This window comes from Rhinopithecus bieti, unplaced genomic scaffold (assembly GCF_001698545.2).
Source record: "Rhinopithecus bieti isolate Rb0 unplaced genomic scaffold, ASM169854v2 scaffold_2339, whole genome shotgun sequence".
In the NCBI taxonomy this organism is placed as follows: Eukaryota; Metazoa; Chordata; class Mammalia; order Primates; family Cercopithecidae; genus Rhinopithecus; species Rhinopithecus bieti.
Window position 1 is genome coordinate 192,426 of NW_016803819.1, and position 16,401 is coordinate 208,826.

Genomic DNA, 16,401 nt, shown 5'->3' on the forward strand with positions numbered 1-16,401 from the left:
GCGGGTTCCTGATCATTTTTCCAAACTGCTGCTCCTTTGACCTCCAATATTCTTCCTCCAGGTCGTTTTCTGATTCTCTGTTCTTTCCAGCAGTGATATGTCTGAAGTCTACACTATTAGAAGTTCTGCTCTACAGATTATTTTTTCTTCCTCCTCTTTTTAACTTCTGACTCCCTCCAAGTGTGAGTTATGTGCCTATTCTAGGTTCTCCCACAATAGCAGAGCATATATCACATACCATATTGTAACCACCTCTTTACCTTTCTTCATCTTCCATTAGATTGTAAACCTTAAGGGAATATATATGATACTCATATTACATAACCTCACAGCCCAAGAACCTAGCATACCTGGCACATTGAAAGTACTCTATAAATATTTGTTAAGGAAGTATGAACATATGAAAAAGAAAAAGTGTTGAAAGATACAGACCAAACTGTTAATAGCAATGATGGGCTTTTAGGGGGTTTAATGATGAATAATTATTTTCTTCTTAATGAATTCATTTTCAATTTTATCTTACTGAATATCAATAAAGGAGAAAGGTAATCATTAAACATTAAAGGCGGCCGGGCGAGGTGGCTCACGCCTGTAATCCCAGCACTTCGGGAGGCCGAGGCGGCCATATCACGAGGTCAGGAGATGGAGACCACAGTGAAAATCCGTCTCTACTAAAAATACAAAAAATTAGCCGGGCATGGTGGCGGGTGCCTGTAGTTTCAGCTACTTGGGAGGCTGAGGCAGGAGAATGGCATGAACCTGGGAGGTGGAGCTTGCAGTGAGCCAAGATGGCGCCACTGCACTACAGCCTGGGCGACAAAGCAAAAAAAAAAACTAAATAAACATTAAAGGCTATATTTAAGTAAGATTTTCAAATTCAAATAAATTATTACTGATGTCAGAAAAATGGCAGAGTTAAGAAATTTCAGATATCAACTGCAACAACAAAACGAAAGCTGGAAAAAACCAATCATAATCACCTGTCCAGAACTCTGGAAGCTCATGGGACCCAGCAACCAGGAGGTAAACACCTGGTTTGATGGAGGGAGAGGGGATGAATCTCAACAGTGAAGGGAATCTATGTCAGGGTCACAGGCTGACCATAGAGATAACAGAACTATAACTTCAAGGCCTACACAAAACAAGGAATACAGACTTTGTGAAAGTAGTTTAGAAAAGTCAGAATGGTGGACTGTGCCCTACAAGAACCAAAAGCAATCTAGAAAGAGGGGAAGAACCAGACTTTTAGAGTTATCACATTATAGTACTTAAAATGTCCAATTCCTAACAAAAAACTACAAATCACATAATCAGGCAAATATGACTAACTCACAGGGGAGAAGAAAGAATTAGGAATTAACCCTGAGGAGGCCCAGATTTTAGAGTGACTAGTCAAAGACATTAAATCAATTGTCTTAAATATACTCAATGAGATAAAAGAAACAAAGATAATTATATGTATGAACAAGCAGAGAATACTGATAAAGAGACAGAAATAATTAAAAGGAACCAAGCAGGAATTCCAGGACAGAAAAGTGTAATAGCTGAAATTAAAAATTCACTCTAGGAGGATTCAATGGCAGACTACAGCAGGCAGAAAAAAGATTCAGCAAATCTGTAGATAAGGCAATTGAAAATACTCCGTCTGAACAGAAAGAAAAGAGAATGAAGAAAAACAATTTCTAAAGAACCTGCAAGACACAATCAGAAATACTAACATACACATCATGGAATTCCCAAATGGAAACACAGAAAGTGGCAGAAAAAATATTTGACGAAATAATGGTCAAAAACTTGCAAATTTGATGAAAGATGTGAATTTATACATCCAAGAAACTCAGTGATCTCCAAGCAGGATGAAATCTGAGACCCACACTGAGACACATTAGGGTCAAATGGTTGAACATGTGATAAAGAGATAAAGGATAAAGGTCTCTTCAAAGCAGCCAAGAAGGAAGTGACTCATGTTAAAGGATCCTCAATAAGAATAACAGCTGATTTCTCATCAGAAGCCATAATGGCCAAGAGGCAGTGGTGGGATGACATCCTCAAGTTCTATAAAAACAAAAAACAAAAAACCCTGAACAACTCGTCAACCAAGAATTTTTTTTTTTTTTTTTTTTTAAAGAATCTTATATCCTACATAAGATTTGTCTTTGTCCAAGAATAAATACAAAATCAACATATTTTCCAAATAAACAAGAGCAAAGGGAGTTTGTCATTAGCAGACCTATCGTAAGAGAAATGCTAAAGTGAGTCTATCAGGCTGAAATGAAAGAACACTAGATAGTAATTTAAAGCCACAAGAAGAAATAAGTAAATCTGGTAAAAGTAACCATATAGGTACATTTAAAAGACAGTATTATTGTACTTTGGCTCATAACTCATTTTTATCATACATGATTTAAAAGGAAAATGCAGCTGCGCGTGGTGGCTCATGCCTGTAATTCCAGTACTTTGGGAGGCCAAGATGGGTGGATCTCCTGAGGGCAGGAGTTCGAGACCAGCCTGGCCAACATGGTGAAACCTCATCTCTACCAAAGACACAAAAATTAGCCGGGCTTGGTGGCGGGCACCTGTAATCTCAGGTACTCAGGAGGCTGAGGCAGGAGAATTGCTTGAACCTGGAAGGCGGAGGTTGCAATGAGCCGAGATCGTGACACTGCACTCCAGCCTGGGCAACAGAGTGAGACTCCGTCTCAAAAAATAAATAAAATAAAAATAAAAGGAAAATGCATAAAACAGTAACTGTAAATCTAAGTAAATGGGAATATAGCCTATAAAGATGTGATTTGTGATAATAAAAAATAAAGGGAGGGAAAATACAGATGTAGAGGAGCAATGTGTCCGTAAGCTATTGAAACAAATTTACTATTATTCAAACTAGGTTGTTATAAATTTGAGATGTCAGCTGTGATCTAAAACCTAATGAAATAGCTAAAAATTTTACAAAAGAGAAGTCAGAAGGTTCGCCACAAAAAAGTCAACTAAATACAAAAGAAAGAGGCAAAATTGGAGGAATTCAACAAAAAACAAGACATGCAGAAAATACACAGCTAAGGCCGGGCGCGGTGGCTCACACCTGTAATCTCAGCACTTTGGGAGGCCGATGCGGGCGGATCACGAGGTCAGGAGATCGAGACCATCCTGATGAACACGGTGAAACCCCGTTTCTACTAAAAATACAAAAAAATTAGCCAGGCGTGGTGGCAGGCGCCTGTAGTCCCAGTTTCTAGGGAGGCTGAGGCTGGAGAATGGCGTGAACCCAGGAGGCGGTGGAGTTTGCAGTGAGCAGAGATCGTGCCACTGCACTCCAGCCTGGGCGACAGAGCGAGACTCCGTTTCAAAAAAAAAAAAAAAGAAAAGAAAAAAAAAAAGAAAATACACAGCTATTTAGCAAAACTCCTTCCTTATCAGTAATTACTTTTAATGTAAAAGATATTTCACGTAACAGTAACTAGAGATAAGTGGCTATTTTATTATTAGATAAAACAGATTTAAAGTCAAAAAGCTAACAAGAGACCACAAAGGACTATACTGATAAAAGGTCAATCTGGCAAGAAAATGTGACTGTAATAAACATATACAAAACAAACAAGAAAGTCCCCAAATCTATGAAGCAAAAAATCAACAGAATTGAAGGGAGAAATAGAGTGCCTTAATAAGAACTGGAGACATCAATAACCCATTTTCTTTTTTCTGTTTAATTTTTTAAAAAGAGACAGAGTCTCACTATGCTTCCAGGCTGGTCTCAAATTCCCAGGCCCAAGCAATTCTCCCGCTCCGGCCTCCCAAAATTGCTGGGATTACAGGTGTGAGCCACCATGCTTGGCCAAGAATAAAATGTTTAGAAATAAATTTAACCAAGGAAGACAAAGACCCGTACCCAGAAAACTACAGAACAGTGCTGGAAAAATAAATAAAATAAAATAAAATAAAAATAAAAAAATTAAAGGCCTAAATAAATGCAAAGACATCCTGTGCTAATAGATTAGAAGACTTAATACTTGTAAGATAGTATCACCCAAGGCAATATACAGATTCAATGCCATTCCTATCAAAGTACAATGGAATTTTTTAGAAATATAGATAAATGCAACCTAAAATTCATAAGAAATATCAAAAGCCAAAACAATCTTGAAAAAGAACAGAAATCAGCCTTCCCAATTCTGAAACTTATTATAAAGTTACAGTAATGACAGAGTTACATGGCATAAGGCCAGACATACAAATTAAATAGGATTGAGAGCCCAGAAGTAAGCCCTTGCATATATGGTCAGCTGATATTTGACAAGGGTGCCAAAACCAAACTTTGGGGAAAGAACAGTCTCTTCAACAAATGGTACTGGAAAAATGGGATATTCACAAACAAAATAATGAATCTGAATGTTTACACCTTATACCACTTGCAGTAATAAATTTACAAGGGATCAAAGATCTTAACTGAAGAGCTAAAACTGTAAGTCATAGAAGGAAATGCAGTAAAATTTTCTTTTTTTTAAGACAGAGTTTTGCTGTTATTGTCCAGGCTGGAGTGCAACGGTGCGATCTCGGCTCACTGCAACCTCCGCTTCCCAGGTTCAAGTGATTCTCCTGCCTCAGCCTCCCGAGTAGCTGGGATTACAGATGCCCGCCACAACACACAGCTAATTTCTTATATTTTTAGTAGAGACAGGGTTTCACCATGTTGGTCAGACTGGTCTCAAACTCCTGACCTCAGGTGATCCACCCACCTCGGTCTTCCAAAATGCTGGGATTACAGGCATGAGCCACTGTGCCTGGCCGAAAACACAGTAAAAAATTTTTGGATTTGGCTCCTTAATTATGATAACAAAAGTACTGTATAGATAACAAAAGAAAGAATACACTGGGCTTCACTAAAGTGAAAACTTTCATGCATCAAAGGATACTATCAAAAATGTAAATGATGTACCTGATAAGAGATAAATACCCAAATACAAAAAGAACTCTTACAACTCAATAACAAAAGACAACCCAATTAATATAAAAGGGCAAAGTCACTGGACATTTCTCCACTTAATTGTATGATTAAAAGTGGTTAAAAACGGCAAATTTTGCTATACATATATTTAACAAAAAAATTGTTTCTGACACAATAACTTACTAGTTTCCATAAAGTTATGTAACTACATTCTGAAAACCTTAAACAAACCAAAAAAACAGACCGGGTTTCCTGTCACCCAGGATAGAATGTAGTAGCTGGATCAGAGCTCACTGCAGCCTTCCACTCCTGGGCTCAAGCAATCCTTCCACCTCAGCCTTCCAAGTAGCTGGGATTACGGGTGAGAGCCACCACACCCGCCATGAAAAACATTATTTGGAACTTCAAATTACATGGTAATTTAAAAATTATGTTTAAAGATACACAAAAATGGAAATGATTTCAGCAAGATGGCAGAACATCTAGAAAATATTTAAGACAAGAATACCATCTTTAATGCACCAGAAGCAGGAGGAGAAGAACTGAGTGATGCCACCACTGGTAAGAGCAACAGTTCAATTTCAGACTGCACCACCCTGATCTCCTGAACTGTCAGAACACCACTTGCATACAATTTCCCTAGACTCGTGGTTCTGAGATGAGAGGAGGGAACTCGAAGTGGAACTCTGAGCTCTCCACAAGTCTGGGAAGCCCACTCCAGTCCTGTCCCATGAGAACCACTGGGAGTGCTAGATGGGCAAAACCACCTGGGATGAACTGGGGACAAAGAGCAGGGCACTGATTGTGCTTGAACTTTGGTGACTACTCAGTGCTCCAGTCAGTGGGGACACCATGTTGAAGCTACTATGGAAAACAGTATGATGGTTCCTCAGGCTGGGTGTGGTGGCTCATGCCTGTAATTCCAGAACTCTGGGAGGCCAAAGTTGGGGGACTGTTTGAGCCCAGGAGTTCAAGACCAGCCTGGGCAACATAACAAGATCCCATCTCTATAAAGAGAGAGAGAGGAAAAAAAGGTTTCTCAAACAAACAAACAAACAAACAAACAAACAAAAACAGATCTGCCATATCATCCAGCAATCCCACTGCTGGATATATATCCAAAATAAAGGCATTCGGTACATCTGGGCCGGGCATGGTGGCTCATGCCTGTAATCCCAGCGCTTTGGGAGGCTGAGGCAGGAGGGTCGAGATCGGCCTGGGCAACACAGTGAGACCCCATCTCTACAAAAAAACATAAAAATTAGCCAGGCATGGTGGCACATGTAGTCTCAGCTACTTGGGAAGCTGAGGTGGAAGATTGCTTTAGCCTAGGAGGTCAGGGTACAATAAGCCCTGATCACACCACTGCACTTCAGCCTGGGGGTAGAATAAGAACTTGTATCATTAAAAACATAAAATAAAATAAAAATGAAGATCTTATACAGGCAGAGAGTAGAAGGGTGGTTACCAGAGGCTGTCAAGCGTAGAAGGGAAAGGGGAATAAAGAGAGACTGGGTGCCAGGTGCAGTGGCTCATGTCTGTAATTCCAGCACTTGGGGAGGCTGAGGCAGGCGGATCATGAGGTCAGGAGACTAGCCTGGCCAACATGGTAAAACCCCATCTCTAACAAAAATACAAAAAAAGAATTAGCCAGGAGTGGTGGCAAGCACCTGTAGTCCCAGCTACTCAGGAGTCTTGAGATGGGAGAATCACTTGAACCAGGGAGGCAGATGTTGCAGTGAGCCAAGATCGTGCCACTGCACTCCAGCCTGTGTGACAGAGCAAGACTCTATCTCGGGGAAAAAAAAAGAGACTAGTTAATGGGTACAAAAATACACTTCGATACAAGGAATAAGTTCTGACATTTGATACCACGGTAGGGTGACTATAGTTAACAATAACTTACTTGTATTTTAACAATTTTATTGTTACTATTATTTTTTAGAGACAGGGTCTCACTCTATCACCCAGGCTGGGGTGCAGTGGCTTGATCATAGCTCTTGCAGCTCCGACTGCCTGGGATGAAGAGGGGATGGATATCTTAATTATTCTGATTTTCTCATTACACACTATATGCATGTACCAAAATATTATGTGTACTTCATAAATGTGTACAATTATTATGTATCAAAAAAATTTTTAAAGATACTCGAAGCTGTTGCATGCTAGACAGAACAAAGAATAAAAAATATGCTCCACTGTTTTCAGTTCCAACTCCAATTATTTCACACACTTCAGTACTCTTCCCATATTCAAACCCTCTCAAAATAAATAGTAAAAATCAAATATAATATCTAAGATAACCAAACTAACCTATTTCAAAGACTTAGATAGCTTGACTAGCTGCAAACAAACAGAAAATGAACAACCAAAACCTGGCAGATGGGAACATTTTTGAAAGATGAAACTGGCAATTTATAATAAATGAATAAAACCATAAGGAGATTCTAATTCTAATGGAAATATAAACATAGTAATACATAATTTACCATTTATTGAAAACTAAACATAATTTTAGAGTTCTCGAAAACAAGACTTACTCTTTGATATCACGAAGCTGATCAACATCTTGTGATCTTGTGAAATCTGGATCATGGGCCAGAAGGTGAATCATGTATGGAACTACATATTCAGGCAACAGTGATAATAATTTCTCTGAAGTAAAACATTATTAAAACAATCTTTATAAAATGCCTTAGTGGACTGAGTTCTAACCACTTAAGTTTCCATTTTTTCCCTCAGTTATTTCTGTTTTTTTTTGTTGTTTTTTGTTTTTTGTTTTTTTGAGGCGGAGTCTTGCTCTGTCGCACAGGCTGGAGTGCAGTGGCCGGATCTCAGCTCACTGCAAGCTCCGCCTCCCGGGTTTACGCCATTCTCCTGCCTCAGCCTCCCTAGTAGCTGGGACTACAGGCGCCCGCCACCTCGCCCGGCTAGTTTTTTGTATTTTTTAGTAGAGACGGGGTTTCACCATGTTAGCCAGGATGGTCTCGATCTCCTGACCTCGTGATCCACCCGTCTCGGCCTCCCAAAGTGCTGGGATTACAGGCTTGAGCCACCGCGCCCGGCCCCCTCAGTTATTTCTAAATTAGACGCAACATGGTACCTGGATACTAAAATACTTTACACTTCACTTTTTAATTTCTTTTTCTGGTACCTGGTATGGAGTTATATTTCACTTTTGAAAGATATTAAAGTCAAAGTTATCAGATATTAAACCCATTAAACAACAGGTCCCTGGCAAAGCTAGGAAAAAATTATTTAGTCTGACATCTGAGCAATATGTTCAAATTAAACCACACTCCTGATCCTGTAGGAAAAATGCAGTTTGCCAGGAGTTAATGCAGCATAAACAGGACTGAGGAGTTCAGTTTTTAAGTACCTAACTACAATGACAGTATTCTATAAAACTCCCAGTTTTATTATAAACTATAATAGAAACACATGACAAGAAAAAAAACCTAAAAATTGATACACTGACAAAATATATTTGCACACAGAGAACTTTGAGTTACTTACCAGTAGCCATAGGGTTCTGTTTAATGTATTCCCTGCGTATACTGATATTTTTCAGTAAACACTGTCGTGCGTGTGCTCTTCTCTCCTTCACAGGATCTTTGGCACACAAGGCAAAGATCGCCATATACTCCAATGGAAGCAGTAACTTCACAAGTGCCTTATGTAGCTTCTGAGCAAATATCTGCCTTACTTGGTAACATTCATCCTACAGCAGCACAGAAAAACTTAAATTGGCAACCATTTATTAAACAAAGACCCAGCAGTTTAAGTATTCTTAATGTTTTCTTCAATTAAAAAAAGATAATTATATGGGGGAATAAATAATGTAATAATTGGAAGACAGTTAAACAGGTAATAATAGCAGTACCTTTTGTGCATATATTCACATAATAAATGGATTTGTATCCATAGAAAAGTAATGTATTCAACTTTGAAGACAAGTAATTGACAAAAATAAGATTGTTACTTACATTAATAACAAGTGCACAGAGCTGAAACTGTTCTGGGGTAATAATTTCATGGTAACAAGGTTCCTGAGCAAGCTTCATTATGGCACTACCAGCAGCTAATCGCAAGCGAGACATATCAGATTTACTATAAACAAACAAAAAAGAAATAAACATTTCCTATAACCATTATCATTCATAAAAATGCTTTCGTCCCTTTTTGAATGTAGGGTCCTTAGAGGATAATTTATGCTTAAAATGACGTACAAATATGGGAAAGCTACTTTGAGTCCATGAACTTAACACAAGGGATTGTGACTTTCACAATCAAATCAAATCATTGTGACTTTCTGATTACAAATTTACCTGCCTTCATTTCTAGTCCAGCTCTAAGTTAGATACTTTACCACAACCCAACAACTCTGCTTATTCTTGCAACCACAGTAATTGCAAGGTTAGGAAAAACTCTTTACATCAGGAGTATCCCTCATTTTAAGAGAAACACATATTGATTGTCGAAAACTTGATTAAAGTGGCTGGGCATGGTGGCTCACACTTGTAATCCCAGCACATTGGGAGGCTGAGGTGGGCGGATCACGAGGTCAAGAGATTGAGACCATCCTGGCCAACATGGTGAAACCCTGTCTCTACTAAAAATACAAAAAAATTAGCTGAGCATGGTGGTGCGCACTTGTACTCCCAGCTACTCAGGAGGCTCAGGCAGGAGAATTGCTTGAACCTGAGAGGCGGAGGTTGCAGTAAGCCAAGGTCACACCACTGCACTCCACCCTGGCGACAGAGTGAGACTCTGTCTCAAAAAAAAAAAAAGAAAGGAAAGAAAGAAAGAAAACTTGCCGGGCGCGGTGGCTCAGGCCTGTAATCCCAGCACTTTGGGAGGCCGAGATGGGTGGATCACGAGGTCAGGAGATCGAGACCATCCTGGCTAACACCGTGAAACCCATCTCTACTAAAAAATACAAAAAAACTAAGCCCGGGCGAGGTGGCGGGCGCCTATAGTCCAGCTACTCGGGAGGCCCTGAGGCAGGAATGGCATAAACCCGGGGAGGCCAGTTGCAGTGAGCTGAGATCTGGCCACTCACTCCAGCCTGGGCGATAGAGCGAGACTCCGTCTCAAAAAAAAAAAAAAAAAAAAAAAAAGAAGAAAACTTGATTTAAAAACCAAAGAATTAAAAAAAAAAAAAAAATCACCTATCATAATTTAAAATCTATTTCCTGTATATAAATGTGTAACAGGAATCTAGCTTTATGCCTGCTGAAATGGCAGGGCTGCAGTTAATAGGGAAGAAGTATCAGACAAATACCTAAAGGATATGAAATATAAGAGCCAGTGTCTGTCTTAGTTCCTGGGGCTGACCTCCTTTTGCAGAATACAGTTTTCAAATGGAACCTATGAAGCCTTGGCACTCCCACCCCCACAGTATGAATTTTTATTACTTATGTGGTAAAATGTGGCAATGAATGGGATGGCATGGGAGTCTTTCTACTTCGACTTCTATGTGGAACACAGCATGGCTTTTATATTTATTGTGACCACTTTACGAAATGGAGAAAGCTAGCCGGAACCCACTGGGACTGTTGCTAAGCATACAGAGGAAAAAACCTGGCACTCTTGGACAACAGGATTGTTACAATGAGCACTGGTAACAATGAGGGAGCCTCAAATGGTTTCTATGGCATTCATTCAGGAATCAAACTTAATAGCTATCATGTGAGTGCTTACTCCACGCCAGGCAGGTGTGAAAAACACTTTATAGGCTTTATCTCAATTAATTTTCACTCCATAAGATGAGGAAATTGCGGCTTAGAAAAGGTTAATACTGGCCGGGCGCGGTGGCTCAAGCCTGTAATCCCAGCACTTTGGGAGGCCGAGACGGGTGGATCACGAGGTCAGGAGATCGAGACCATCCTGGCTAACACGGTGAAACCCCGTCTCTACTAAAAAAATACAAAATCTAGCCGGGCGAGGTGGCGGGCGCCTGTAGTCCCAGCTACTCGGGAGGCTGAGGCAGGAGAATGGCGTAAACCCGGGAGGCGGAGCTTGCAGTGAGATCTGGCCACTGCACTCCAGCCCGGGCGACAGAGCGAGACTCCGTCTCAAAAAAAAAAAAAAAAAAAAAAAAAAGGTAATACTGTATTATATGATATCCAGTTAGGATCTGTCTAATGGGTGTTCATTCCATGGTTAACCATTCCCCTATTTTTTGTGATGGAAAATAATGCTGCAGGAACATGCTTGTGTATATGCTTTCATATGATTCTTTTATACTCATGAATTATGAGTGTAAAATAAAGAGTCAAGGATAACATTTTGAGGATCTAGATGCAAAATGCCAAAGAGTCCTGCCAATTTATACTCATAGGAGTAATGAAGGAACCCATTTCCATGATCAGACTGAGGAATTATTGCTTATGAAATTTTTTTTTCTTTCTGATTTGTAAGGAAAAGAGGTATTGCTTAAGTTCAAATTGTATTGACTGCATTTACTGATGTTAAACTTTTAAAAGTAAACTGATAATGGCTAATCTTTCTCTCCACTGGGGGCCCTGCCTAGGTATCACTAACTTTTAAGAGCTCATTATTATTATGCCTTTGCCATATACTGTACATAATTACCTCCAATTTAAAGCTTTCATTATCCCTAACGCAGTTCTAAACAGTGTTATAAAAGGCTGCCCTTGGCTTATTCTATGATAAAAATAGGGTGTGGTGGTGCACACCTATAGTCCCACTACTCAGGAGTCTGAGGCAGGAGGATTGCTTGAGCCCAGCTAGCCTGGATAACATAGTGAGATTCCATTCCTAATTATAATAATTTTTTTAAAAATTAATAGCATAGCACTATCACATATCTAGCCAAGGCTGGAGTACAATGGCACGATCTCAGCACACTGCAACCTCAACCTCCTGGGTTCAAGCGATTTTCATGCCTCAGTCTCCCTAGTAGCTGGGATTATAGGCATGTGCCACCACACCCGGCTATATTTCTATATTTTTAGTAGAGACAGGGTTTCAACATGACCTCAATTGATCTGCCTGACTTGGCCTACCAAAGTGCTGGCATTACAGGCGTAAGCCACTGTGCTCAGCCTCATAAAGGAATGATTAAACCTCTGTCCTCTAAAACAAATTTTTAAACAGGAATGCATCGTATGTAGAATACTTTAGTTATCTATGTTGGTAATCTTGGCCCCTACTAAATCAAGAATTTGCAAGAAACCAGAATCATGAAAAATCGAGCTTCTATTTTCATCTTAAAATGAGATGGCAATTTTACAGATTAAAAGTGAAAATGTGTAACAATGTAAACAATCTGTGCACATACATGTGTACACACCCGAATTTGTACAAGAAGAAGGCTTAAACTCTCTCGAGTCGCCATTGAAATTTTTATTTATTTATTTATTTTAAGACAGGCTCTCGCTCTGTTGCCCAGGCTGGAGTGTGATGGCGCAATCTCAGCTCACTGCAACCTCTGCCTTCTGGTTTCAAGCAATTCTCCTGCCTCAGCCTCCTTAGTAACTGGGATTACAAGCATGTGCCACCATGCTGGCTAAGTTTTGTTTTTTTTTTTAGTAGAGACGGGGTTTCATCATATTGGCCACGCTGGTCTCGAACTCCTGACCTCGTGATCCGCCCATCTTGGCCTTCCAAAGTGCTGGGATTACAGGCATGGGCCACCGTGCCCAGCTGCCACTGAAATTTTTATTACTTTCATGGGACTTGAGTCACTCCGCTTATTTAATCACTTTAATACAGCAGGCACTTTTCCTACTTATTTTTGCTGCAATGCTTTTCACAGTGTTTTATGGAGTAGAAATTTAACAAATATTTGTTTAATTGAACCAAATGTTGATGCTAACTATAATACAATATAGTGATTATGATTACATATTTACTGGAAAAAGTTCCTCTTCTTTAGGAATGAAGAAAAATATATTGGCACTATTAAAATAACAATACTAACAGACAGACAAGCCCTAAATGAGTACATAAGATTTGACCCTGAAGAACATGATGTAATTACACCATTCAGTATTCATTAGGTAAGTAATTCCTATGGAAATTCTACCAAAATTTCAGCACTAATAAAACTGGAAAGAAAGACAAATCTCACCTGATCCTCTTTTGCTCTGTCAGGTCACCCTCACTAACCAACATCGCTGATAATAACCGAAGGGTTGAATTGGCAGATTTAGACTGGTTGTTTTTCATACCCAACAGCCACCTTACCAGAAGTTTAATTGCCTGTACCTATAAAATATTAACATGCTAAAAAAAGAGAGCAACTTAAAATTCCAATTAAAGGGAAAATTAATTTATATTAATTAATGAGATTATTCATCTCCATCAGCAGACATTTCATTAAATAAATCTATGGGATAATAACAGTAACAATAAGAACTAATACTTACTCTGTGCTTAACCAGTGTCAGATACTTTTCTTAGAGCTGTACATGTATTAACTTACTTAATCTCTCAAAAAACTCTTATGAGGAAGATTTTTTTCCCAACAGATAAGGCAATTGAGACACATTATTATGATAGATAACTTGCTCAAAAGTCTGGTTCCAGAATTTAGGCTTATCCAGAACTTAGACGTTTGTCCAAGATTTTGAAACTATTTGAAAACATATACTTTAAAAACAATTTGAACTATACAGGCCAGGCGTGGTGACTCACGCCTATAATCCCAGCACTTTGGGAGGCCAAGGCAGGCATTTGAGACCAGCCTAGCCAACATGTTGAAACACTGTATATACTAAAAAATCCTGTCTATACTTTAAAAAAAAAAAAAAAAATTAGCCAGGCATGGTGGCATATGCCTGTAGTCCCAGCTACTCAGGAGGCTGAGGCATGAGAATGGCTTGAACCTGGGAGGCAGAGGTTGCAGTGAGCTGAGATTGTGCCACTGCACTCCAGCCTGGGTAACAGAGCACTCTGTTTCATAAAAAACAAAACAAAACAAAACAAACAAACAAAAAAACTGTACTGATTGTAGTGACTGAAAATAACTTTGGAGTTTCATAGTTTTGTGGTATTGAAAAACTACTTTGAAGAAACCATCAAGTCTGATTCAGTCTCATTTAACATTCTGATCCAAAAAAAAAAAAAAGGAACTGCTATAATTATTGGTAGTCATAATTACTTAGAAATGTCTAGTCAAAAGATTGTTACCAATATACGTGAAAGAGCCAGCCGAAAAATCAAGGTATTATTTATTTATTGACAGCCTGGAAAAATGAATTGATAGAATATATGATGACTATGAAGCAACACAAAGTGAAACAGATTATCAAAGAAGATGATACAATCTTATTTTAAATCCCAAATCCCCCACTTTTAAACTGAGCTTTACATTTATTAAATCCCCAAATTTAGTAACAATCATCTGTCTGCTCTGTCGCCCAGGCTGGAGTGTACTGGCATGATCACAACTCACTGTAGCCTTGACCTCCTGGGCTCAAGCGATCCTTCTGCCTCAGCTTTCTCCTTGCGTAGGTGGAACTATAGGCATGCACCACCACACCCGGCCAAATTATTATTATTATTATTATTATTATTATTATTATTTGAGACTGAGTTTCACTGTCGCCCAGGCTGGAGGGCAGTGGCGCAACTTTGACTCACTGCAGCCTCTACCTCCCAGGTTCAAGCGACTGTCCTGCCTCAGCCTCCGAAGTAGCTGGAATTATAGACGTGCAACAACACGCCTGGCTAGTTTTTGTATTTTTAGTAGACAAGGGGTTTCACCATGTTGGCCAGACTGGTCTTGAACTGATCTCAAGCCATCTGCCCGCCTCAGCTTCCCAAAGTGCTGGGATTACAGGCATGAGCCACCATACCTAGTCCAACTAAATTATTTTTAATATTTTGTAGAGACATGGCTTACTATGCTGCCCAGGTTGGTCTTGAACTCCTAGGCTCAAGCGATCCTTATGCCTCTGCCTCCCAAAGTGCTGGGATTATAGGTGTGAAAAAAAACCCAAAGTGTTATTTATTGTATTTATTGACAACCAGGAAAAATGAATTGATAGAATATATGATGACTATGAAGCAACACAAAGTGAAACAGATTATCAAAGATGATACAATCTTATTTTAAATCCCAAATCTGCCACAGTGACCAGCTTGACAATTATCTATCTTTGCCAAGTTAATATTCATATGCTTGTAGATAGTGGTGGTGAGGCTGGATTTAAGATGCCTCTGAAGGCCGGGCGCAGTGGCTCAAGCCTGTAATCCCAGCACTTTGGGAGGCCGAGACGGGCGGATCACAAGGTCAGGAGATCGAGACCATCCTGGCTAATACGGTGAAACCCCGTCTCTACTAAAGAATACAAAAAACTAGCCGGGCGACGAGGCGGGCGCCTGTAGTCCCAGCTACTTGGGAGGCGGAGGCAGGAGAATGGCGTGAACCTGGGAGGCGGATGGCGTGAACCTGGGAGGCGGAGCTTGCAGTGAGCTGAGATCCGGCCACCACACTCCAGCCTGGGCGACAGAGCCAGACTCCGTCTCGAGAAAAAAAAAAAAAAAAAAAAAAGATGCCTCTGAGCACCGTCATTCTATAAACAACCTCTCTAAAAAACAGCCTCACTGAGATTGCTTTAGCAGGCAGAAGACACTGACATATAATAAACAATGACAACTACAATGTCTTCAAGAAATAATTTTTTTTTTTTTTGAGGAGTCTCGCTCTGTCACCCAGGCTGGAGTGCAGTGGCCAGATCTCAGCTCACTGCAAACTCCGCCTCCCGGGTTTACGCCATTCTCCTGCCTCAGCCTCCCGAGTAGCTGGGACTACAGGCGCCCGCCACCTCGCCCGGCTATTTTTTTGTATTTTTTTAGTAGAGACGGGGTTTCACCGTGTTAGCCAGGATGGTCTCGATCTCCTGACCTCGTGATCTGCCCGCCTCGGCCTCCCAAAGTGCTGGGATCACAGGCTTGAGCCACCGCGACCTGCCAAGAAATAATTTTTTGCAAAGAATTTAAAAATAAATTTTAAAATAAAGCACCTCCTTAAGAAAAGCTTGTTGAATAAAAAAGGCTCTCAGCTAGGCATGATGGCTCAAGCTCATGGGGGTTGAAGTGGGAGGATCAGCTGAGCCCAGGAGTTCAAGACCAAACTGAGCAACACAACAAGATCCCATCTCTGTTTATTAAATGTTTAAAAGGTGAGGAAGATACTTTGGGAGGCTGAGATGGGCGGATCACGAGGTCAGGACATCGAGACCACCCTGGCTAACACGGTGAAACCTCGTCTCTACTAAAAAAATATAAAAATTAGCCGGGCGCAGTGGCAGGCACCTGTAGTCCCAGCTATACGGGAGGCTGAGGCAGGAGAATGGCTTGAACCTGGGAGGCGGAGCTTGCAGTGAGTGGAGATCGCTCCACTGCACTCCAGCCTGGGCAACAGAGCGAGACTCCATCAAAAAAAAAAAAAAAAAAAAAGGGAGGAAAAAAAAAAAGAATATTCT

At 40.1% G+C, this 16,401-nt stretch overlaps 1 protein-coding gene across 1 annotated transcript in view; it reads right to left on the reverse strand.

The window, feature by feature from the left end:
• The window catches only part of PDS5A (PDS5 cohesin associated factor A), a 156,311-nt gene that overhangs the window by 20,566 nt on the left and 119,344 nt on the right, over positions 1-16,401 (reverse strand). The window contains exons 22-25 of the mRNA XM_017854266.1: positions 13,041-13,177; positions 8,929-9,052; positions 8,459-8,663; positions 7,483-7,597 (exon numbers count right to left, since the gene is read on the reverse strand). Coding sequence (XP_017709755.1) covers positions 7,483-7,597; positions 8,459-8,663; positions 8,929-9,052; positions 13,041-13,177 — 581 coding nt within the window. The remainder of the gene's footprint in view (positions 1-7,482; positions 7,598-8,458; positions 8,664-8,928; positions 9,053-13,040; positions 13,178-16,401) is intronic.